This window comes from Chlamydotis macqueenii, chromosome 1 (assembly GCF_036417535.1).
Source record: "Chlamydotis macqueenii isolate bChlMac1 chromosome 1, bChlMac1.mat, whole genome shotgun sequence".
In the NCBI taxonomy this organism is placed as follows: Eukaryota; Metazoa; Chordata; class Aves; order Otidiformes; family Otididae; genus Chlamydotis; species Chlamydotis macqueenii.
This window is the reverse complement of record NC_141556.1, coordinates 119,152,137-119,171,070: the sequence shown is the minus strand read 5'-3', so window position 1 is coordinate 119,171,070 and position 18,934 is coordinate 119,152,137. Positions and strand designations below refer to the sequence as shown.

General features: G+C 43.9%; 2 protein-coding genes across 8 annotated transcripts in view; both read right to left on the bottom strand.

The window, feature by feature from the left end:
* The window catches only part of B3GALT5 (beta-1,3-galactosyltransferase 5), a 32,063-nt gene extending 28,449 nt beyond the window's left edge, over nt 1-3,614 (bottom strand). The window contains exons 1-2 of one of the 7 annotated variants that reach the window (XM_086765583.1): nt 3,508-3,599; nt 508-652 (exon numbers count right to left, since the gene is read on the bottom strand). The gene's annotated coding sequence lies outside the window, so the exon portion shown is untranslated. Of the gene's footprint in view, nt 1-507; nt 1,036-3,507 lie in introns of all 7 variants that reach the window. The other 6 variants (XM_086765576.1, XM_086765557.1, XM_086765567.1 and 3 more) reach the window with 6 other exon arrangements.
* Nucleotides 3,615-8,667: 5,053 nt separating this feature from the next.
* SH3BGR (SH3 domain binding glutamate rich protein) overlaps nt 8,668-18,934 on the bottom strand; it is a 29,254-nt gene continuing 18,987 nt past the window's right edge. Inside the window, exons 4-7 of the mRNA XM_086765546.1 lie at nt 17,399-17,512; nt 12,758-12,787; nt 10,426-10,569; nt 8,668-9,169 (exon numbers count right to left, since the gene is read on the bottom strand). Of these exons, the coding sequence (XP_086621672.1) occupies nt 10,468-10,569; nt 12,758-12,787; nt 17,399-17,512 (246 nt within the window). The 3' untranslated portion in view covers nt 8,668-9,169; nt 10,426-10,467. The remainder of the gene's footprint in view (nt 9,170-10,425; nt 10,570-12,757; nt 12,788-17,398; nt 17,513-18,934) is intronic.

The following is an 18,934-nucleotide window of genomic DNA, read 5'->3' as shown; positions in this document are numbered from 1 at the left end:
TGCTCAAATATTGTAAAGCTTTAAGGTCAAAAAGAAATAAAAAATTTCCCCAGAAAGCTGGAAATTGGAACTGACAGAAAAATGGCATTTATCCAGGATCCCATCCTTAAAGTCAGCAGAGCAGAAACCGCTGTGCTTTGCTACCAGCTCCACAGCCGTCCCTCCGCGTGGGCAGTCAGCTGGCAGTCAGATGCTCAGGCATTGACAGCTTCCCTCACCCCTACCTTTGTGCTCCACTGTGTCCTGGTATCTATCTTGAAGTCGTCTGCTCTGCTCACCAGGTCCCCTCTGTCACATCGACCCCTTCAAGGCTACTTTTGCAGGATGGGCAGCACGTGATTGCAGCAGGAGAGGTGAAATCCTCCCCATCCAAAAAGGAGAATGGGCCTTGAGTGCCCAGCTTGTGTCATGATCAAGTCAGCTTAAACTACTGAGCACTGCTGTCCAGAGCTGTTTGCAGCAGCGACAGGATAGCTTTTATTCTAACTCAGAAAGCAGTGTGCTTACCAGTTGCCAATACATAGTGTCCATGATAGGAGGAAGGCTTCCTCAGGCTCCCCTCCAGCTGTGGGTACCTCCCAGCTGTCTGATGGGACCAAGGGTGGTGGAACACTGGAACAGGTTCCCCAGAGAGGTGGTTGATGCCTCATCCCTGGAAACATTCAAGGCCAGGTTGGATGGGGCTCTGAGCAACCTGATCTGGTTGGAGATGTCCCTGCTCCTTGCAGGGGGGTTGAACTAGATAGCCTTTAAAGGTCCCTTCCAACCCAAACTATTCTGTGATTCTCTCCGGGGGTCTCCTTCTTCTGTGTCAAGGGGGACACAGCAGATCGGTAGGGTGCATGGAGGCTTGCTCCATCTCGTCAGCCAGGTGCTGAGCTAGTGACTCGGGAGAGGGGAAAGCACCCACGCCAGCACACAGCTACGGGGCTTCTGCATGGGGTGCAGGCCCTGTGTGAGGTGGGTTGCCAATGGGGCCACGCTCGCAGGCAGGGTTTCTCTTCAGTCTTTGATCTGTCAAGTCCCACTCAGGTGCTAAGTAGTTAAGGAAAAAAAAAATAAGTTCTTCTAGGTTTTTGCATTGTTTTCTGCCTCCAGGCTTCCTTTTCTGGGGTTACATTTTCCTGAAGGATTACACCACTGAAAAAGTAGAGATGCTAACACCTTTTTTCCACACCTATCAGCAAAATCACAGCTAGCTAACAGGAAGGCGCTTTGTGTGACATCCTTTCCTACTTACAAAAAGGAGTAGCTTCTGCAATTTCAGAAATATGTTCTCAACTTTCTCAATGAACAAGGAAACCCAGATAAGTTCTATTCTGTCTCAAAAGATATTGCTTAGTAAATGTGTAAGCCATATGAATCTGACCTCAATCAAATGACTATAAACATACACGTATTTTGGAGGACATAGATGTGTGTAGATACATGCTTGTTAAATGATGAGATAATAAAGACACTGACACAGTATTTTTGAAGAGGAATCACCAAAAAGCCTTTGTGCAAGAGCAGTTCTGATCTAGGCCAGCGAGCGAGAAGAAAGTTGACCATTTTTTCAGCCATTTCTTCCGTAGGCTGCTTAATAGTAGAGACAGGTGAGAAAATAGTGAAGATATTATGTAAAGGACAAGGTAGCTGTCAGACATCAATAAGATGGGGAAAAAGTAGAAATCAACATTTTGATGTGGAATGAACAATTCAGAAGCAAATAACCTTATCAAAGAAAGAAAATGCAGTTATACTTTCATCTTTCAATCAGTGCATTGATACTGATTTTATTGCCATAAATTTTCTACAAGTATTTCCTCTCTTTCATAGGGAAAGTAAGGTGCAAGGATGTTAACTGAACAGTCTGTGGTCAAAAGTGGCTTTGGATGACCTGGCATCAAAACTCAACTTCTCTTCCTGGTGACAACTTTGTTCCTCACAAATTGAACACTATGAAAGAGAAAGCTACTGCTCCTCACATAAACTGTGGTCACTGTAAAGCCGTTCTAGATGTTCTCAGAGATTCATCCTTCATCCCTCTGAGATAAGGACCCCACAGTTCCTTCCTACTTTTATCCTTGGAGGTATTTCAAAGACATTTAGACGTGGCACGTAGGGACATGTTTAATGGTGGAGTTGGCAGTGTTAGGTTTACAGTTGGACTTAATGATCTTAAGGGTCTTTTTCAACCTAACTTATTCAAAATATTTAGTGACAGAAAGTCATCACCACATGCAAAATCATGGCTGGAATGTTCTGAAGCAGGGGAATGCACAGCAGGTAGTCCACATTTGATTTGAACTCTAATGCCCTTGATATGTGGTATTAAATGTGTCATCCCACCTCTGCACCTTACTTCCCCGTGAGCAAAATGGTGGCAGTAACTCATTAAGAATGAGTCTCAGTTGAGAATTGCTGTTTCCTCGGTTTGCTACATGCATGGCAATGACTTTGCAACCAGAGAAACAGCAAGACATCTGACATCAAACCACAAACTTCCAATCTGCCTTCTGAAGAAATTACAGTCTTGAATTTTCAGCTTCCCAGATGGTTTGTCAAGTGTATTTCCAGCCTTTTGAAGTTGTTAAAGGATACAGATAAATACTCTTATCTCCTTTAACACTGATATTCTCGCAGTAAACAGAAGACTATTAGCAAGTCTTATTATTTGGAAGGCAGGTGAGCAGATCTGGCGGCTGGAAAGGTGACCAGAAACACTGACCGGGGCCTAGTGCTGTTCTGGCAAAACTACTGACCAGTTTCATTTCTCTCCGATGAATTTCCCTTAGAATTTTTTAAAGAGAAAATGTCTTAGACAATTTGTTGGCTCAGAAGTGCTCTCATGCAAGAGACAGCACGGCCCAGGTTGCCTTCTGGAGCTGTTATTCAAAACCCTTTATTACTAGCAACAGAATGAAGCTCCTAATATTTATTTTCCTCTAAAATAAGCCATTGACTAGCCCTATCTGCTTAGCTGCTTTGTGATGGTACTTGTAGTCATTTCTTTTACACTTCAGGAGTCTGTTAAACTTGACAATCAATCGTTTCAAAGTGCAAACAGCCACCATCCAGAGACACGTATGGATCTGTGGAAGCATAGCTTGAAGCCTTTCTAATTTTAACTTGTTTCAGTATACTAGAATTTTCTAGCATCAGTCATCTAAGGAAAATGCTTTACATACCAAAGTGTCAGGAAAAACAGTGTGATGTTTTGTATTTATCTGTGGTGCACCGGTACGATTTCGCATCCACAGTTCCCTGAAGCACGTGAAACCGGGCGCGCCCGGACAGCCGACTGCAGTTACTTTCTCCCAGTAAAACATAAATGATATTAAAATGCAGACCGTATGTTTTCAAATGCATTTAAGTCAATAGTTCACATATCTCTACTACTGTGCTGTGGTTAGAAAGGACTTAATTCTTTTCCTAGTGCACTAAATTACTGCAGAAAGTATCAAGCTTATGTAAGCAGAATTAGTGTTACAGCTAACACCGAGCAGCAGTCAGCTTTTAGTTTACTCTTTGCATACTCACGACCTCCTTTCGTCTGGCAGAAAAGATGATCAGCAAATGCTAAGGAGCACGATCCTGAGGAACACACCAAAGGGCTGTGTGGTGAGTACGACCAGCCGCTATCCCATCTGCTTTTTCACTGCAGACTGAGCATAACCTCAGTCACCCGCTGAAGACCAGGGGAGTGCGTCACTCCTGTACGGGAGGCTTAACATTCCTCACATTCCCTGACAGGCTTTCCAGATTACACCCTCTTGAGAAGATGGTTGCCATATTTCTGCCTTAACCAGTAACACTTGAATATGCACGGTGTGGTGGTTTTTTTTCAAGCACAGAGCCTGTGGCCCTGCCTGATGCACCGAGTATGCTCAGGCTCTTCATTCTGTACATCGATGGGGAGAAAAGTGGATCCCATGGTTCCTCAGCCATGTGAAGCTCAGAGAGCCTGGGGATACGTCAAGGCTACCACAGACACATCGGCTGTTGCACAGCTCATGCTCACTGCATTGGATTAACTGCATTTCCAAAGTGATTAACAGTTCTGTTTTCATTTTATCTCCCACACTCCCAAAAGATCAGCCTCTTGCTCAGAACTACTGCAGCAATCACTGACACATCGATTCAGCTGCTGGCAAGATGGGGAACGTTTTCCCCGGGAAGAGTAACCACCTGCAGGAACATGAGAAATGGTCAGGTCAGTGTCACCTGACCCAGACTCAGTCTTACCAAGTGAAAATGGGCAATGCTATTTAGGGACAGCAAGTCCGCCGTATTCACTTTCTTCTGCCCCGAGTCCCCAGCATCCACGATTGACTAGATCAGGGATATGGGTGGACACATCCTAGGCTGTAGTGTCCATTTGCAAGCCTCCTGTTTCTGACATTGCCCAATACCTTCTTGAGTCTGTTGACGCTGTCAGTCTCCATAACATCCTGTGACAACAAATTCCAGAAGTTCCCGACCCACCATACAAAAAAGTTCTTTCTTTTATCACTTTCAAGCTGATCTGCTAATTTCATTGTGTATATTAACTGTGAATATTAACTTTCATTACAGTATTGCAGGATTTTTTGACTAGCTGTTCCGCATTCATCTTATTCATTGCCTTCATGATTTTTGTAAATGCCTTGGCTTCCTCTTCAAATTGAAGAGTCTTTTCAGTCTCTTCATGCAGCAGCTGTTTCATCCTCTCTAATTGTTGTTTTTTCTGTACCTCTTCTCACACCACTACATTCTCCCTGAGATGCAGAGACCAGACTGCACAAAGAGGGGAGGGGGAGCACAGTTCAGCCCACTGCTGTCAGCATGGCGCCAGTGCCAGCACCGAGGGTCCAGAAGCTGAGGAGGGATCACAGATAAGTGCAAATGAACCCAAACTGCGGTGCAATAGCACCCCTGTAGCTCCAGCCAGCAAGTCGGCTTTGTCGGGAGCCCAGCTGAAGTGTCTCTATACCAATGCACGCAGCATGGGGAATAAACAGGAAGAGCTGGAGATGCTTGCACACGAGCAGGGCTACGACCTCATTGGCATCACGGAAACGTGGTGGGATGACACATATGACTGGAGTGTCAACATGGAGGGGTATAGGCTTTTTAAAAAAGACAGGAAGGGGAGACGAGGAGGGGGTGTCGCTCTCTACATCAGCAACGGGCTGGAGTGTGTGGAGCTCCGCCTGGGGATGGAGGAGGAGCTGACAGAGAGCTTATGGGTCAAGATTAGAGGATGCGGACGGACAGGGGACGTCACGGTAGGGGTCTGTTACAGGCCGCCTGGCCAGGAGGATAGAGCGGACGAAGTGCTCTATAGGCAGATAGGAGCAGCCTCACGGTCACAGGCCCTGGTCCTCATGGGGGACTTCAACCACCCTGACATCTGTTGGAGAGACAACACGGCAGGGCACAGGCAGTCCAGGAGGTTCCTGGAATGCGTGGATGACAACTTCCTCCTGCAGGCGATAGAGGAGCCGACAAGGAGGGGTGCCATGCTCGACCTTGTGCTCACCAACAGGGAGGGACTGGTCGGGGATGTGAAACTAAAGGACAGCCTTGGCTGCAGCGACCATGACATGGTGGAGTTCAAGATCCACGGGGCAGCAAGGAAACTACACAGCAAGCTCTCTGCCCTAGACTTCAGGAAGGCGGACTTCGGCCTCTTCAGGGACCTGATGGGCCAAGTGCCATGGGAGGCGGCCCTGGAGGGAAGAGGGGCCCAGGAAATTTGGTCCATATTCAAGGAGCACCTCCTCCAAGCTCAGCAGAGGTGCATCCCGATAAAAAACAAGTCGGGCAAAAAGGCCAGGAGGCCTGCGTGGATGAGCAAGGAGCTCCTGGACCAACTGAAAGTGAAGAAGAAAGCCTATAGAGGGTGGAAGTGGGGACAAGTAGCCTGGGAGGTCTACAGAGAGGCTGTGCGAGTGGCCAGGGATAAGGTAAGGAAGGCCAAAGCCCTGGCAGAACTGAATCTGGCCAGGGATATAAAATGTAACAGGAAGAGCTTTTATAGGTACGTAGGGGACAAAAGAAAGTCCAGGGTAAATGTAGGCCCCGTCCGGAAGGGAACTGGTGTCCTGGTTACCCAGGACATGGAGAAGGCTGAGGTTCTCAATGACTTTTTTTGCCTCAGTCTTCACCGACAAGAGTTCCTGTCCCACCGCCCAAGCTGTAGAAGGTGCAAGCAGGGACTGCGAGAATGAAGAACTGCCCATTGTACTCGAAGAGCAGGTTCGGGATCATCTAAGGAACCTGAAGGTGCACAAGTCCATGGGTTCTGATGAGATCCATCCGCGGGTCCTGAGGGAACTGGCGGATGAAGTTGCCAAGCCACTGGCTATCGTATTTGAGAAGTCGTGGCGGTCTGGTGAGGTCCCCGATGACTGGAAGAGAGGGAACATAACCCCAATTTTTAAAAAGGGGAATAAGGAAGACCCAGGTAACTACAGGCCGGTCAGCCTCACCTCTGTGCCTGGCAAGGTCATGGAGCAGATTCTCCTGGAAACCATGCTAAGGCACATGGAGAGCAAGGAGGTGGTTGGTGACAGCCAACATGGCTTCACCAAGGGCAGATCGTGCCTGACCAATTTGGTGGCCTTCTATGACGGGGTGACGGCATCGGTGGACAAGGGACGAGCAACTGACATCATCTACCTGGACTTGTGCAAAGCTTTTGACACTGTCCCGCACGACATCCTTCTCTCTAAACTAGAGAGGCATGGGTTTGATGGACGGACCACTCGGTGGATAAGGAGTTGGCTCGATGGCCGCACTCAGAGAGTGGTGGTCAACGGCTCAATGTCCATGTGGAGACTGGTCACGAGTGGCATCCCTCAGGGGTCCGTGTTGGGCCCGGCCCTGTTCAACATCTTTGTCAGCGACATGGACAGTGGAATAGAGTGCACCCTCAGCAAGTTCGCTGACGACACCAAGTTGTGTGGTGCTGTCGACACGCTGGAAGGGAGGGATGCCATCCAGAGGGACCTTGACAGGCTGGAGAGGTGGGCCCGTGCCAACCTCATGAAGTTCCACCAGGCCAAGTGCAAGGTCCTGCACCTGGGTCCTGGCAATCCCAGGCACAAATACAGGCTGGGCGGGGAATGGATTGAGAGCAGCCCTGAGGAGAAGGACTTGGGAGTGCTGGTGGATGAGAAGCTTAACATGAGGAGGCAATGCGCCCTTGCGGCCCAGAAGGCCAACCTCATCCTGGGCTGCATCAAGAGAAGCGTGGCCAGCAGGTCGAGGGAGGTGATTCTCCCCCTCTACTCTGCCCTGGTGAGACCCCACCTGGAGTACTGTGTCCAGTTCTGGAGCCCCCAGCACAAGAAGGACATGGACCAGTTGGAGAAGGTCCAGAGGAGGGCCACAAAGATGATAAAAGGGCTGGAGCACCTCTCTTATGAGGACAGGCTGAGAGAGTTGGGGCTGTTCAGCCTGCAGAAGAGGAGGCTCCAGGGAGACCTGATAGCGGTCTTCCAGTACCTCAAGGGGGCCTACAAGAAAGATGGGGAAAGGCTGTTTAGTAGGGCCTGTTGCGATAGGACGAGAGGTAATGGTTTTAAAATAGAGGGGGGTAGATTTAGATTGGAAATTAGGAAAAAATTTTTTACGATGCGACTTATAGAACACTGGAACAGGTTGCCCAGAAAGGTGGTGGAGGCCCCATCTCTGGAAACGTTCAAGGCCAGGCTGGATGAGGCTCTGAGCAACCTGACCTAGTCAGGGATGTCCCTGCTCCTTGCAGGACTAGATGACCTTGGAAGGTCCCTTCCAACCCTAACCATTCTATGATTCTATGATTCTAAAGTGCTCAAAACGTCAACTCAGCAAGACTTTCCACAGCAGCAATGCCATGCTGTCCTTCTGACAGTGCCCAGCATTTTGCTGGGTCTTGGCCACTGCTGCATGATGAGCTGACAATTTTGGTGAGCTATATGTGAGTACTCCAAGGTCCTTCCCTCAGCTGGACCCGCCAGTTCTGAGCTCAGCATCACCTATGAACGCAAGAACAGCGCAGAGAGCACTGCTTTCCCATCCATTCCCTCCCAGCAATTGCAACTTTAGATGTATCATGAACAAAAAAACGTATCCACTCGGGATATTCAGGAAATCTCCATGAATTTTTCTTCCCCTTTGTTTGTTCAGTTATTATTCAAGCACTCACAGTATAGATCTCAACTTGAAAAGCCATCCTTTTCTTGTTCAGAGTTAAACATAAACCTGTGGTTCCTTTGAAGATTGTTTTCTCCATGAAGCTGTGGGCTACTTTGGCAACAAGCATTTCTCACCCTCTCCCTTTCTCTATAAGCAGTTTTTATAAATCTCATTAAAAGTAACTGAACAAGGGACTGAAATCCAAGCTCCCTCCTTCTCAGTGAACTTCTAACCAACAGTTACAGCATGAATATAGATTAATTTTCTCTGCCTCCCTGGCCCAGTGGATACAGGTGTATCCATGAAGACTGACAAAGCTTCAGTAAAAGGGACTGGGGCATCTCTTTCTTTCAATGCAGATTGTGTATCCTCATGGTTGGAGTCCCACAAACATCAGGAGGAACGTAAGGCAAGGTGAAGGACTTTGTATAGCCTACAACTGAGAGCAGAGAAAACTTAACTTTACAGGTCTTAGTGCAGCTTGCTAGAATTACATGAATGCTTTTGCAGACAAAGAGCAGATACGACACAAAATGCATTTATTTAAACTGCTGTACAATGGAAATCAATCATTTTCAAAAGCCAGCTGAGGGAGAAGTGACTCACATAGCTTGTATACAGGAAGCCTCTTTGCAGTTTTCAATGCTGATTTTTTTTTTCTCTGAATACATCACTTGTGTGAGTGCGGTTATCTGCTGAGTGGCAGCAATGTGTTTGGCAGCACATAAACATGGAGAAAGACATGGTTCCTGCCCTGAGGAGCTTACACTCTAATATGTGACACAGACAATTCTATTCCAACATATAACAATCAACTGAAGTATCACCAGTCAGATACAAGATCCATTTTAACAAGCAAGTGGAATATCAAATATATATATAAAGGCCACAGGTACGACAGAGTGGTGTCTTTGTTCTGTTATGTATTTATATGTTCACAAGTCTACAGGCATGAAGGGTAGTGATGCTTTGCTTGAGAAAGTGATTTTCTTTTATTTGGTGGGGCTGCTCCAGCTTTTGCTTCCTGAACAAAAATAAGGAAAACTAGATCAGAACTTACTTAGCACTCCTCCTGTGATATAACATGTCTAAACACTGGACAACATTGGGATGAATTAATTCCCATGCAACAGAGGAACTTGGTTTGGGAGAGGCAGCGTGAAAGAAGTGAGAGATTTTCTGTCTTGTTGAGGCACTGGGTCTCCACATCAGCGTACGGTTGGTGAAACCTATGGCAACTACCTCCGAGGAAGAGTCAGCAGAGAATCCAACTAGTTCTAGAAAAAGTGTATCACACTCCGTGTCTGCAATCAGGAGGGAGTCCCACCACCCAAGGCAAAATCTGCTGAAAATGCCAACTTTCTTGTAGGTTAACAGTTTGTCTCTAGTAAGTAATTGTCTGATCTTTATTTCTGTGCAGAGGAGAAGAGACAGTAAGAGGAAGAAGAAAACCAGAAAATTAAATTTGTAACCACATGCTGACAAAACCTGAGCGATGCTGGATGCTCATACATCTATACAGGCACAAATTCTGCCTCACAGATGCTTCCTCTCTTGAGGTTTTAAAGTCACATTTGGCCTAGCTTCTAAGGCAATTAGTGTAACTGTACAGTGTGCTGTATTTCTGGTCAGGCTCCTCTCCCTTACCCAGTAATTTTTTTTTTAATATTTCAACTAAATTTGAGCGAAGGCTTCATTTGAGACATGAAGCTCCTAAAAGTTTTGGTGAAATCAGTAGCTGAGTAAGAGAGGAGAGGGACGAATACTTATCCCAGATGAAAGAGAAGCTGCAAGGAGTCTAACAGTTAAGCGTACTTTTGTCCCATCAGTTGAGCACTTGCCGACCACTCAAGCAGTACACGCCTAGCATGCTGTCCTTTGCGTTGCTTATACTTAGGGGACACAGTAGAGAGCTAGGCGGTACCACAGGAAGATGCTAAGGAACGCGCCCAAAGCAGGTATCAGAAGCCGGGCAGGGAGGTGACGGTTGTTAAGAGCAATGGGGAATGGATCAAAGGGACTGCAGTGTTTGCTGGGTGTTAGGGATCACAGAGACAGCTGTGTAGGAAAGTCAGATTCATTGGTGCCACAGAAATGGGGAAAATTAACAGACTCTTTAAGGGCAATAGTTCTGACTAACAGTTATGTGTCAAATGCATAATACCTTTTTTGGTTTTGGTACATTCTTTCCTTTCTTGTATCCAACAATATGTAGAAAAATTTCAAGTTTCTGTTACTTTGAGAACACTTAGAAACTGTGCTGGATATCTTAATAATTACCTGAAAACCTGTTCAAGAAAGAATGTGTCATAGGGAAGTGTACTAAGACTCTTCTTGCTCCTCCACCTCTTCAGTTTCTTCTCCCTCTTCCTGCTTTTCTTCTTCTTTTTCTCCTTCTTCTTCTCCTTCTTCTTCTTCTCCTTCCTTTTTTATAGAAAATAGATGTAGTTATCATGTAGGAATTGAAGGAAAAATAAACAGTCTTGCAATGCAGAGCTCTGCCTTTGCAATTGTTCTGTTTCTAGTAAATGTAATATTATTTGAGCTTAAAAAATATAACAGAGAAGTAAGGTATCGAGCTTTTAATCTTAACATGCCAGGGCTCTAGCTTTGTGGAGTTAATAAGCAAATGCTGGAATATAAGAACTCTCTTTTTAGAGAGGTTAGAAAAAAGTACATGGTTAAGCTGTAAACAGATATTCAAGATCACAATGAGAAAATGAGAAAATTAAATACATGTAAATATGATCGAAAGTTTAGTATTTTTAATTACATGCTTTCTTGGAGCAGTAAACAAGTCAAGATTCATGGCATAGGAACTAAGCTCCTGAATTACATAAAAATCATTCGGAGTCAGATAACATAGCCTTGTTTCTGTTTCAAAAGTTCTTATCTCTCTATTTTACATAGGAGAAATGGCACAATTTAAAGGCAATAGTCCTCTGCCTCAGTCAACCAACTAGTTATCTGAAAGTTAGCATTTATGTAACAGACAACAATCTGTGTTTATTGTCTTTAAAGTGCTAGTAAATGAAGCTTTAAAGTGTAATTTCACTCTGAAAAACAACAGAAAATTGCATCGTAGGCTTCTCTGTTCCTTCTTTTCCAGCAAGCACTTGTTCAAAGGCACTCCTGTGTGTATAAACAAGCTTTATCTCAAAATGTCATACCTTCATACACTATCTAGATTACAAAAATTATGGGAATTTCTTCCTGGTGTAATCAACAAATACATAATGGGTTTTCAGTCAGGGCTGTAGGTAGTTTATGAGCAGCACAGACCTTAGGTTTTCCTCTCAGACACGTACTGTTTGTATGAGAGTCACGTCTGAGCTGCTCAAGCAAAATGCTGTTTAGAAAGTTAGACTGCGTGTCCTACAGGCTATGGGTGAATTTGTACAGACATAGATGAACACATATAGAGGACATCTCAAGCAATTCAGTAAAGTTTCTGGCTGTGTGTGCTTTGAAGCTCTATGCTGTAGAGTTAGACATGCCAAAAGTTGAACCTTCAGTAAGAATGAAATAAATTCAGTAATCGTGAAGCAGAAACATGTGCTTGGGCATGGATCTGTTCTGATCAGATTCCTGGTTTGAATTGTTGCTTCTCAGGGAAAACCATTGCACTAAGGGATCATCCCTGCAAAGCCAGAAGTGCAATACTAACGCCTGCACAGGTCAGCTAGATTAGAAGTTCTCGTGCCAAAGGAATATTGCCTCTTTTGGCATCTTCCCCCAGGAGAGCTGCCTTTCATTAGCACTCTGAAAAAGGGCCACGCAAGCAACATCTTTCAGATACTGACAGCTTCAGTTCAAAATTCAAGTCACCTTTTGCAGAAAAAATTGGTATTTTTCATGCTTGAAGTATTAGTTAGTGGTGCCAGGATGCACTAACCAGCCTTCACGGCCCTTGCCAGCCTCACCAGGAGCCCCCATCCCTTGCCCACGGGCCCAGGAGCTCCATTTCAGCTGCCAGGTCCACAGTGCATAACTCTGACAGCAGGCATGTGTACGTGTACACGTGTGTATATGCATGCGTTGCAGACTGGAAGCGGGAGGATGTGAATGTGTCCTCTTATTAAGCGCAGGTTTGTAGTGGAAAATAGCCTAAGTAATCACTAGTTTTAGTGAGAACACTGAAGAAATATTCAAGGCATAAACTTGCAATGCTGGGCAAAGCAGAAAAGTGTATAAGGATTTGCACCTGGCTCTTACAAATTCTGGCAAGGAAAATATTTCCTTTACAGGTAAAACTGCCTAAATTGCCAGAATGACTCCTTTACACTCACAACGTTGAAAATGTAATTAGCATGGTGTCAGTTAGCAACTGTCAAAGATATAGCTGTCTTGGGAGTCCTTAGCAAATTTTATTAAAGAATCTGCGAAAGACACTTTATCTTCCATTTACAATTTTTTATGACTGAAGGCTTATCTTTGTTCTCAAACAATAAGACTATGATATGACCAATAATTATCTCTAGCAGAATATAAGACTAGTGTATTTAGTTTCATAAACAAGAATTTACTAACTTTTGCGTGAAGCAATGAGACTGAAAAGGAATGAAATTCACACAAACAAAAGATGAAAGCAAAACGTCTGAATATACTATACCCCTGTTGCTTCATGTTCTTCCTTGCTTTCCTACATAAGAGATACAAAAGAAAATGTTTAAAAGGTAGATCAAAGAAAGAATATCAGAGGTCATACAGGCAAAGCACAGTAGAAATTAAACACTGAATTTAGGAAAATTATGTGGAATTCAGAGGATTTATTTTGAGATAATGTCTTTCAGATTAACTCACAAAGCACATTTAAGCCAAGCTTTTACTTTGAAAAAGGGCTATAAAATCATTAAATTCAGCTCCCTTTTTCTCGGTTACTTCCAATCAAATCTGCTTCATTGACAAGCAAAGCATTAGAGCTGAGGTTTTGTTTGCCTTTTCAGGTGGGTTGGTTTTGTTTTTTTTTTTGGGGGGGGCGTAATTAGCTGGTCTGCAAAATGAAAGTTAAATCAGAATTATACAGAGTCTTATCTATGCTATATATCATCACTCAGAATCTGGCTTGCACTTCTGGTAACTGTTGTAGGCCAGAACAGATGCTTTGGCTCCACAGTACTGGGGAATAAGAAATAATGCAAGCTGGGACTGTAGATTGAGCAAAAGTGATGAAGAGAAGAGCGACAAAAGAGAAAAAAAATATAAATGTACAGTGAATAGAATTTCACGTTAGATACCAAGCTGGTTATTGGACTATTGGAGCTAATCTTACACAAAAACCCAAAGAGAAAGGGCAAATGGAATAGTACCAAGAAGGCGGCATGGGCAGTTGATACGAGTTTGCATAGAATAAGTTGAGAGAAGGAAGTGAGCCAGGGTTTATATATGGCCTGGGGAACTGCTAAGACACAATACAGACTTGCAATATAATATGATTTTTGAACATGTTTATAAAATAATTCTGGCTTGAAGTGAGCCTAATCTATACTGCAAACTGGTTTAACTAGGACACCACTTCAAAAATATTCTAACCCCTAAGCTAAAATCTAAAGTTAAAATCAGATAGTAAAAATAAAGAAAAAATATTGCCATCGCATGGTAATACTGGTACCAGCACATGAACAAAAGAGCCCTTGCTGTGCTACGTGCATATGAGGTCACAGTCTTTTCCTCAAAAACTCAAAACCAAAGGGACATATAAAGCAAGAAAAAGGGATACTATATCCAAACAAAATGGTTCCTCAACCTTCTCCATCAGAGGACAGAGATCAGGAATGAAAAAAGATTATGGAGAAGTCAAGGATAAGCTTGATGAAGTGATTAGGGAAGGAAAGTATGCAATAGCTTTAAGGTGAAAAAAAGAAGTCGTAATCTAAAGAAATCCTAGTGCAGCTGTCCCTTGTTGACCTAGGTTGAAAGCTGTTCCTGTTACTTGCTCCTGGATCTGTGTAAGGGACTTTCTGTTTTGACATCTGCTCCGGGCTTTCCTGAATGCTTATGTGAATGAGGGGCTGGAGCTGCTGAAGCCTAGGCAGTCCAGTGCGAGATGCGCAAAGAACAACCTGTCGCACTGTGCACTTATCCCTTCCCCTTTCAGCAGGCAGCTGCTGACTTAGGAGTTTCGTTTTTCAGAGGGTTGGGGTCTCTCGCTGGTTTCCTCATCACCATGAGCTCAGGGTCACAGAAGTCTGAGAAAAAAAAAGCTGGAGCTTCTGAACCCCTGCATCTCCCAGCAAGGGCAGCAGGAGCAGTGGAGGAGGGCGGGAGCCCCCCACACATTACCCACATTGACCATCGGCTGCCGTTGCTGCTTACTGACGCATTGCAGGAGCCTTCTGAAACCTGGGACTCTCCATGCAGCTCCACAATTGAGACAGTCACAGTTTATTTTGTTATCTGTCTTATGCTCATTGGCAAAGACTGAGATATCTTTAGCTTGCCAACGCTCTTATAGAACTTTTCCATGGCACTGGCATTTCTCCTGCAAAGTCACTGGAGAAAAGTCGGCTGGGTTACACCCTGCATGAGAGAGTCAGTTTTAAGCTGGCTTGAAACTGAATGCTAAAAAAGACCAAAATGCCAAGACTAGATTCCCACTGGTGTTTTAATTTAGAAGCAGAACATAAAACTGTGATATTTAAATTATGGGATTTTGATTTGAGGGTTTGTCAAAAGAGTAAGCTGACACTCCAGAAGGGACCTCACTGCTGTTCAAAAGATGCAACTGCTTGGCTGCAAAACACGGTGGGCCACTAATGAAAATGTCCCCCTTTCAGAACTCAGTATACAGAGAACAACTCTTAATAAGCTAGGAGAAAAAAAAAGACATGGGTGGTGACAGCACATGAAAAATATCTATTCAGTGCAGTCAGGTAGTCAAACAAGATGTGCTGGGCTGCAGAATGAGAGGAAGAGAGGGAAATACAGAAAATACTGTGTTGATACTATATCTATCCTTTAGGACCTAACATCCAGTGGAGATACTCCAATGCCAACCTGAGAGTCTTTAAATGTACTTAATTTCATAAAACCCTGGCCACATAAGGAAACATTATTCTACCTTTCTATTATAAGAGTAGAATGAAATACAGAGACAAAAGGCAGAATTCATCTCACTGTAGCTGCCTCAAAGTTATTCTTCTCATCTAAATTTGTCCTCTGTGTGCTGTCTATAGTGAATGAGAATACCAGAATTTCTACAGAATGATTCATGCCGTCCCAGCAGAAGTGATAATTGGGATGAACTGTGGCAAGGCAGACAGATGCCACGTCATTTAAGTGATTTGTCCCAGGTGACACAGGAAATGGGTGGTGGAACAGGGTGAAAAATGGCTTTTGTGTGTTCCTGGCAGGAGCCTCTGGTACCTTGCTGCCTGCAGTGCTGAGTACCCTCTCTAAAAATGAGTGAGACAGGAATAGAAACAATGCTTTTTTTTCTTCCCCTAGGAGCTAATATGCACCTGGATTGCTGAAAGTGGGTATCAGAGCTGGACGATTTCAAGAAGACTTTTCCTCCTTCTTGTGTAAGACCATGTAAGAACATTTTGACACCACCATTGTGCAGGTGAAAGGGGAGGATTTGTAAGACTAATCATATTTAATGCCATCATAAGCACAGAAAGATCTATTCAAACATACTTTCTGTCCTGGTGCTCTCTCCTTTGCTGTTCCCCTCCCAGTAAAACCAAAGGAGAATATATTTTCTGCTTACAGCTCCAATTCATTCTGTGAGAAATGGAGCAAGGTGCTTGTTGTATAGGAGTGGTATTGCATTATGTCATTACAAAACCTCTCATACACAGCTGCTTGACACATTTGCAGACATGTTCCAGCATTCTGTTCTCATTTGAAAAACATTAGAGTAGACTGCCAGCCAGAATGACAAGTAACCTAATCCAATCAGGGGATGCAATGCAGATTTATGTGGAGCTTCTCTTAAGAGCTGAGGAAAAAGGTATTTGATGGCACTCGTGTGCCGGCTGAAATTCATAGACACATGAAAACTGCCTGAATATAATTTAAGGAGAAATTTCAGTTCCCACTGAGAACAGCCTCTCCTCATTGCCATTTTGAAATTTTAAATGGGACTTCCCAATGCCTGAGACTTGCATGAGGCTGTGTAAAAGGATGCTTTTCCAGCCTATCAGTGACTGAATGGGGAAAGGCTTACAGAGAAGTGCATCCTCTGGAAAAACATTGCAGTCAGATAGAAAAAAAAAAACAAAACATATTTGGTTTGGTCTTTAGTGAAAGGGATAATGCATTTGTGATAGGTATTCCACTGGGACCACCTGATCCCCAAACCACAAAAAACTGCAACAAGTGTAAGTGCTTGATCCGGCAGTAGGCCTGCTTCTTTGGGAAGTGAGTCACTTGACACTGCAACATCAAAATAAACCCATCCTTAAATGCCAAAGTGTCAGAGCAGCAGGAGAAATAAAGCAGCTGGATCCCTACCTCCAGACACAGGATCCATATCTGCTTACTCTCTACTGGGTCTAGAACCTGGCCAGTAACATAAACACTCCACTGAGGAAGACATCGGCACACAATAAAATGGTCCCTTTTTGTGGGATTCGTCTACCTTTCAACCATAAGTACTTTACTGGTGTTAGCTAACTGCAGGATATTATACTAGGGAATTGAAGGAACTCAGATGGCTTCTTCCAAGAACCTTTAGCACTGCGGTTTGAGATATGCCCATATCAGACCATGATGCAGGCAGAAAGGATAACAACACTCTCCATTTCTGCACGGCCCAGGGGTTTCTGCCTGGCTTGGAGAAGACACTGTCAGATCTGGCTTGCTGCAGCAGCAGTTGATGCTGGTATATGACATCAAACATTAACAACTAGATTTACGAGCGCTGCAGATGCTGGCCATTGATAGCAGCACATTTTTCCACACAAACAGGACTCAGATGTCTAGTTCTAAATTATTCTCCATAACTAGAGTCTGGTTCCAAATGAGCATTGAAAAAAAAAAAAAAGGTTATGGTAACAACCTTTGGCAAAAGGAAATTGTTAAATATAGGTAACTGCTGTTATTCAAGATTCAGAGCAAAGTTCCCTGGACATTTATCTGGGTTTCATATCACCATGATGTCAAAGAAAATGCATCCAAACAACAAGCAGGACCACTCTGCAACCAGTCTTCCCACCCTGAGGCACACTAGGAGGGCCTGTAGGATTATGTTTCATGTGCTTAGCACAGGTAAAACACTCATACCACAAAGAGAAAAAGGAAAAATCACCTGTTGATCTTCAGACGGTGACTGACCAGACTGAGCTTCTTCAGAAGCCCCTTCGTCTGTCTTGTCTTCTGTGTGTGCCTCAGTTTTGTCTGTGGCATCAGACTTTTCAGTCTCCTGTCAGCAAAGAAAAAGTCATTGTTAGCTTCAGGGCAAATAACCAAAAATTCATTTCTATAAAACTCTTGACATTACAGTTTTGGAAGGTGTTTTTCTTATTTTGTTTTAGCATTCAAATGAAAATATACCCTTTTGGAAATATTCCTGTGAAAGGAATACTTGTTGGCATGTTGATCGGTTGGTAAAGGCGTGGTGTTTGTGTAGGGAAAACATAAATTCAAGCACTTCTTCCTCTTCACAGTGTAGTAGAGTCACTAACTTTTCTGTGGAAAGTTTAATAGAAACCAATGCTCACCCTGATGGCACATTGTAGCTTCAGAAAAAAAAGGCTTTTTCACCAGCATGCATTCCAGTTAAACTTCGTCAAGAAGATACAGAAAAACAGAAGTAATAAAGGATTTAATATATAAACTCTTAAAATTCTTGTTTAAAATTATCAGGAAACTGTTCCTTAATTCACACTCCAATCCCTCAACTGTATTTATTCCAGCACTGTGAACAAGCACCTCCTAGAAGGCTCTTTATTGTAAGTCCTGTTGTACTTTCAGCTAGGTTGCTGTGAAAGGTCACACTGGCTCTCACACTGTGCCAGATAAAAGGAGACCTGTACGGCCTCGAGTGGAACAGCAGAAATAGGATGCAATACAATCGCATGAAGTGCAAAGTCACGTTCTTTGAGACGGGTAGTTCTGGGACAGAGATTAGAAATAGATGTTTCTACTGCACTCTGGGAGCTTGTTAGTTGATGAACATCAAAGAAGAAAGAGATGGATGTATTTAAATAATCACAGAATAACTCAGACATGAATGTGATGTGATGGTGAAAGAGGTAATAAATGTGATCCTCAGCCGTATGAGGTGAGGTATGGCTCGTGGAGCTGAAAGAGAATATTAATGTTGTATGAGGCCAAGACAAAACCTCCTCTGGACCTTTTTGTACTGTTCCAGTCACTCAGGCTCAAGAAAGAAAAATTCAGATTGCAACAGGTGCAGAGAGGGGCTACAGGAATATCTGAGGGAGCAGACAGCCTGTCTTATGAAAGGGTGACAAAAAAAAGCCTCATTACTTTAATCTATTGAAAGTAATGCTGTGAGGGGATATGATGGCTCTCTAAAAATAGATCAGAGTAAACATCAGGGATGGATTGGATGAGCACTGAGGAGGATGAAAAATGAGTCCAAACCAGCTGTAAATAAAAATTCTAATCATTAGCAGTGTGAAATTTTGGAAGAGCTTTCTAGCAGAGAAGCAGAGGCAAAGGACGTAATTCATTAAAAGGGAATTTGACCACTTCTGAGAGATGTTACGTGGTGTGGTTGCCTCCAGCAACAGAGAATTGGGCTCAGAGGAGGTCCTCTTCTGTGTTATCCTAAGTCCTACACACTTTGGACAGAGCAGCATGTCCCTGACAGAAGATG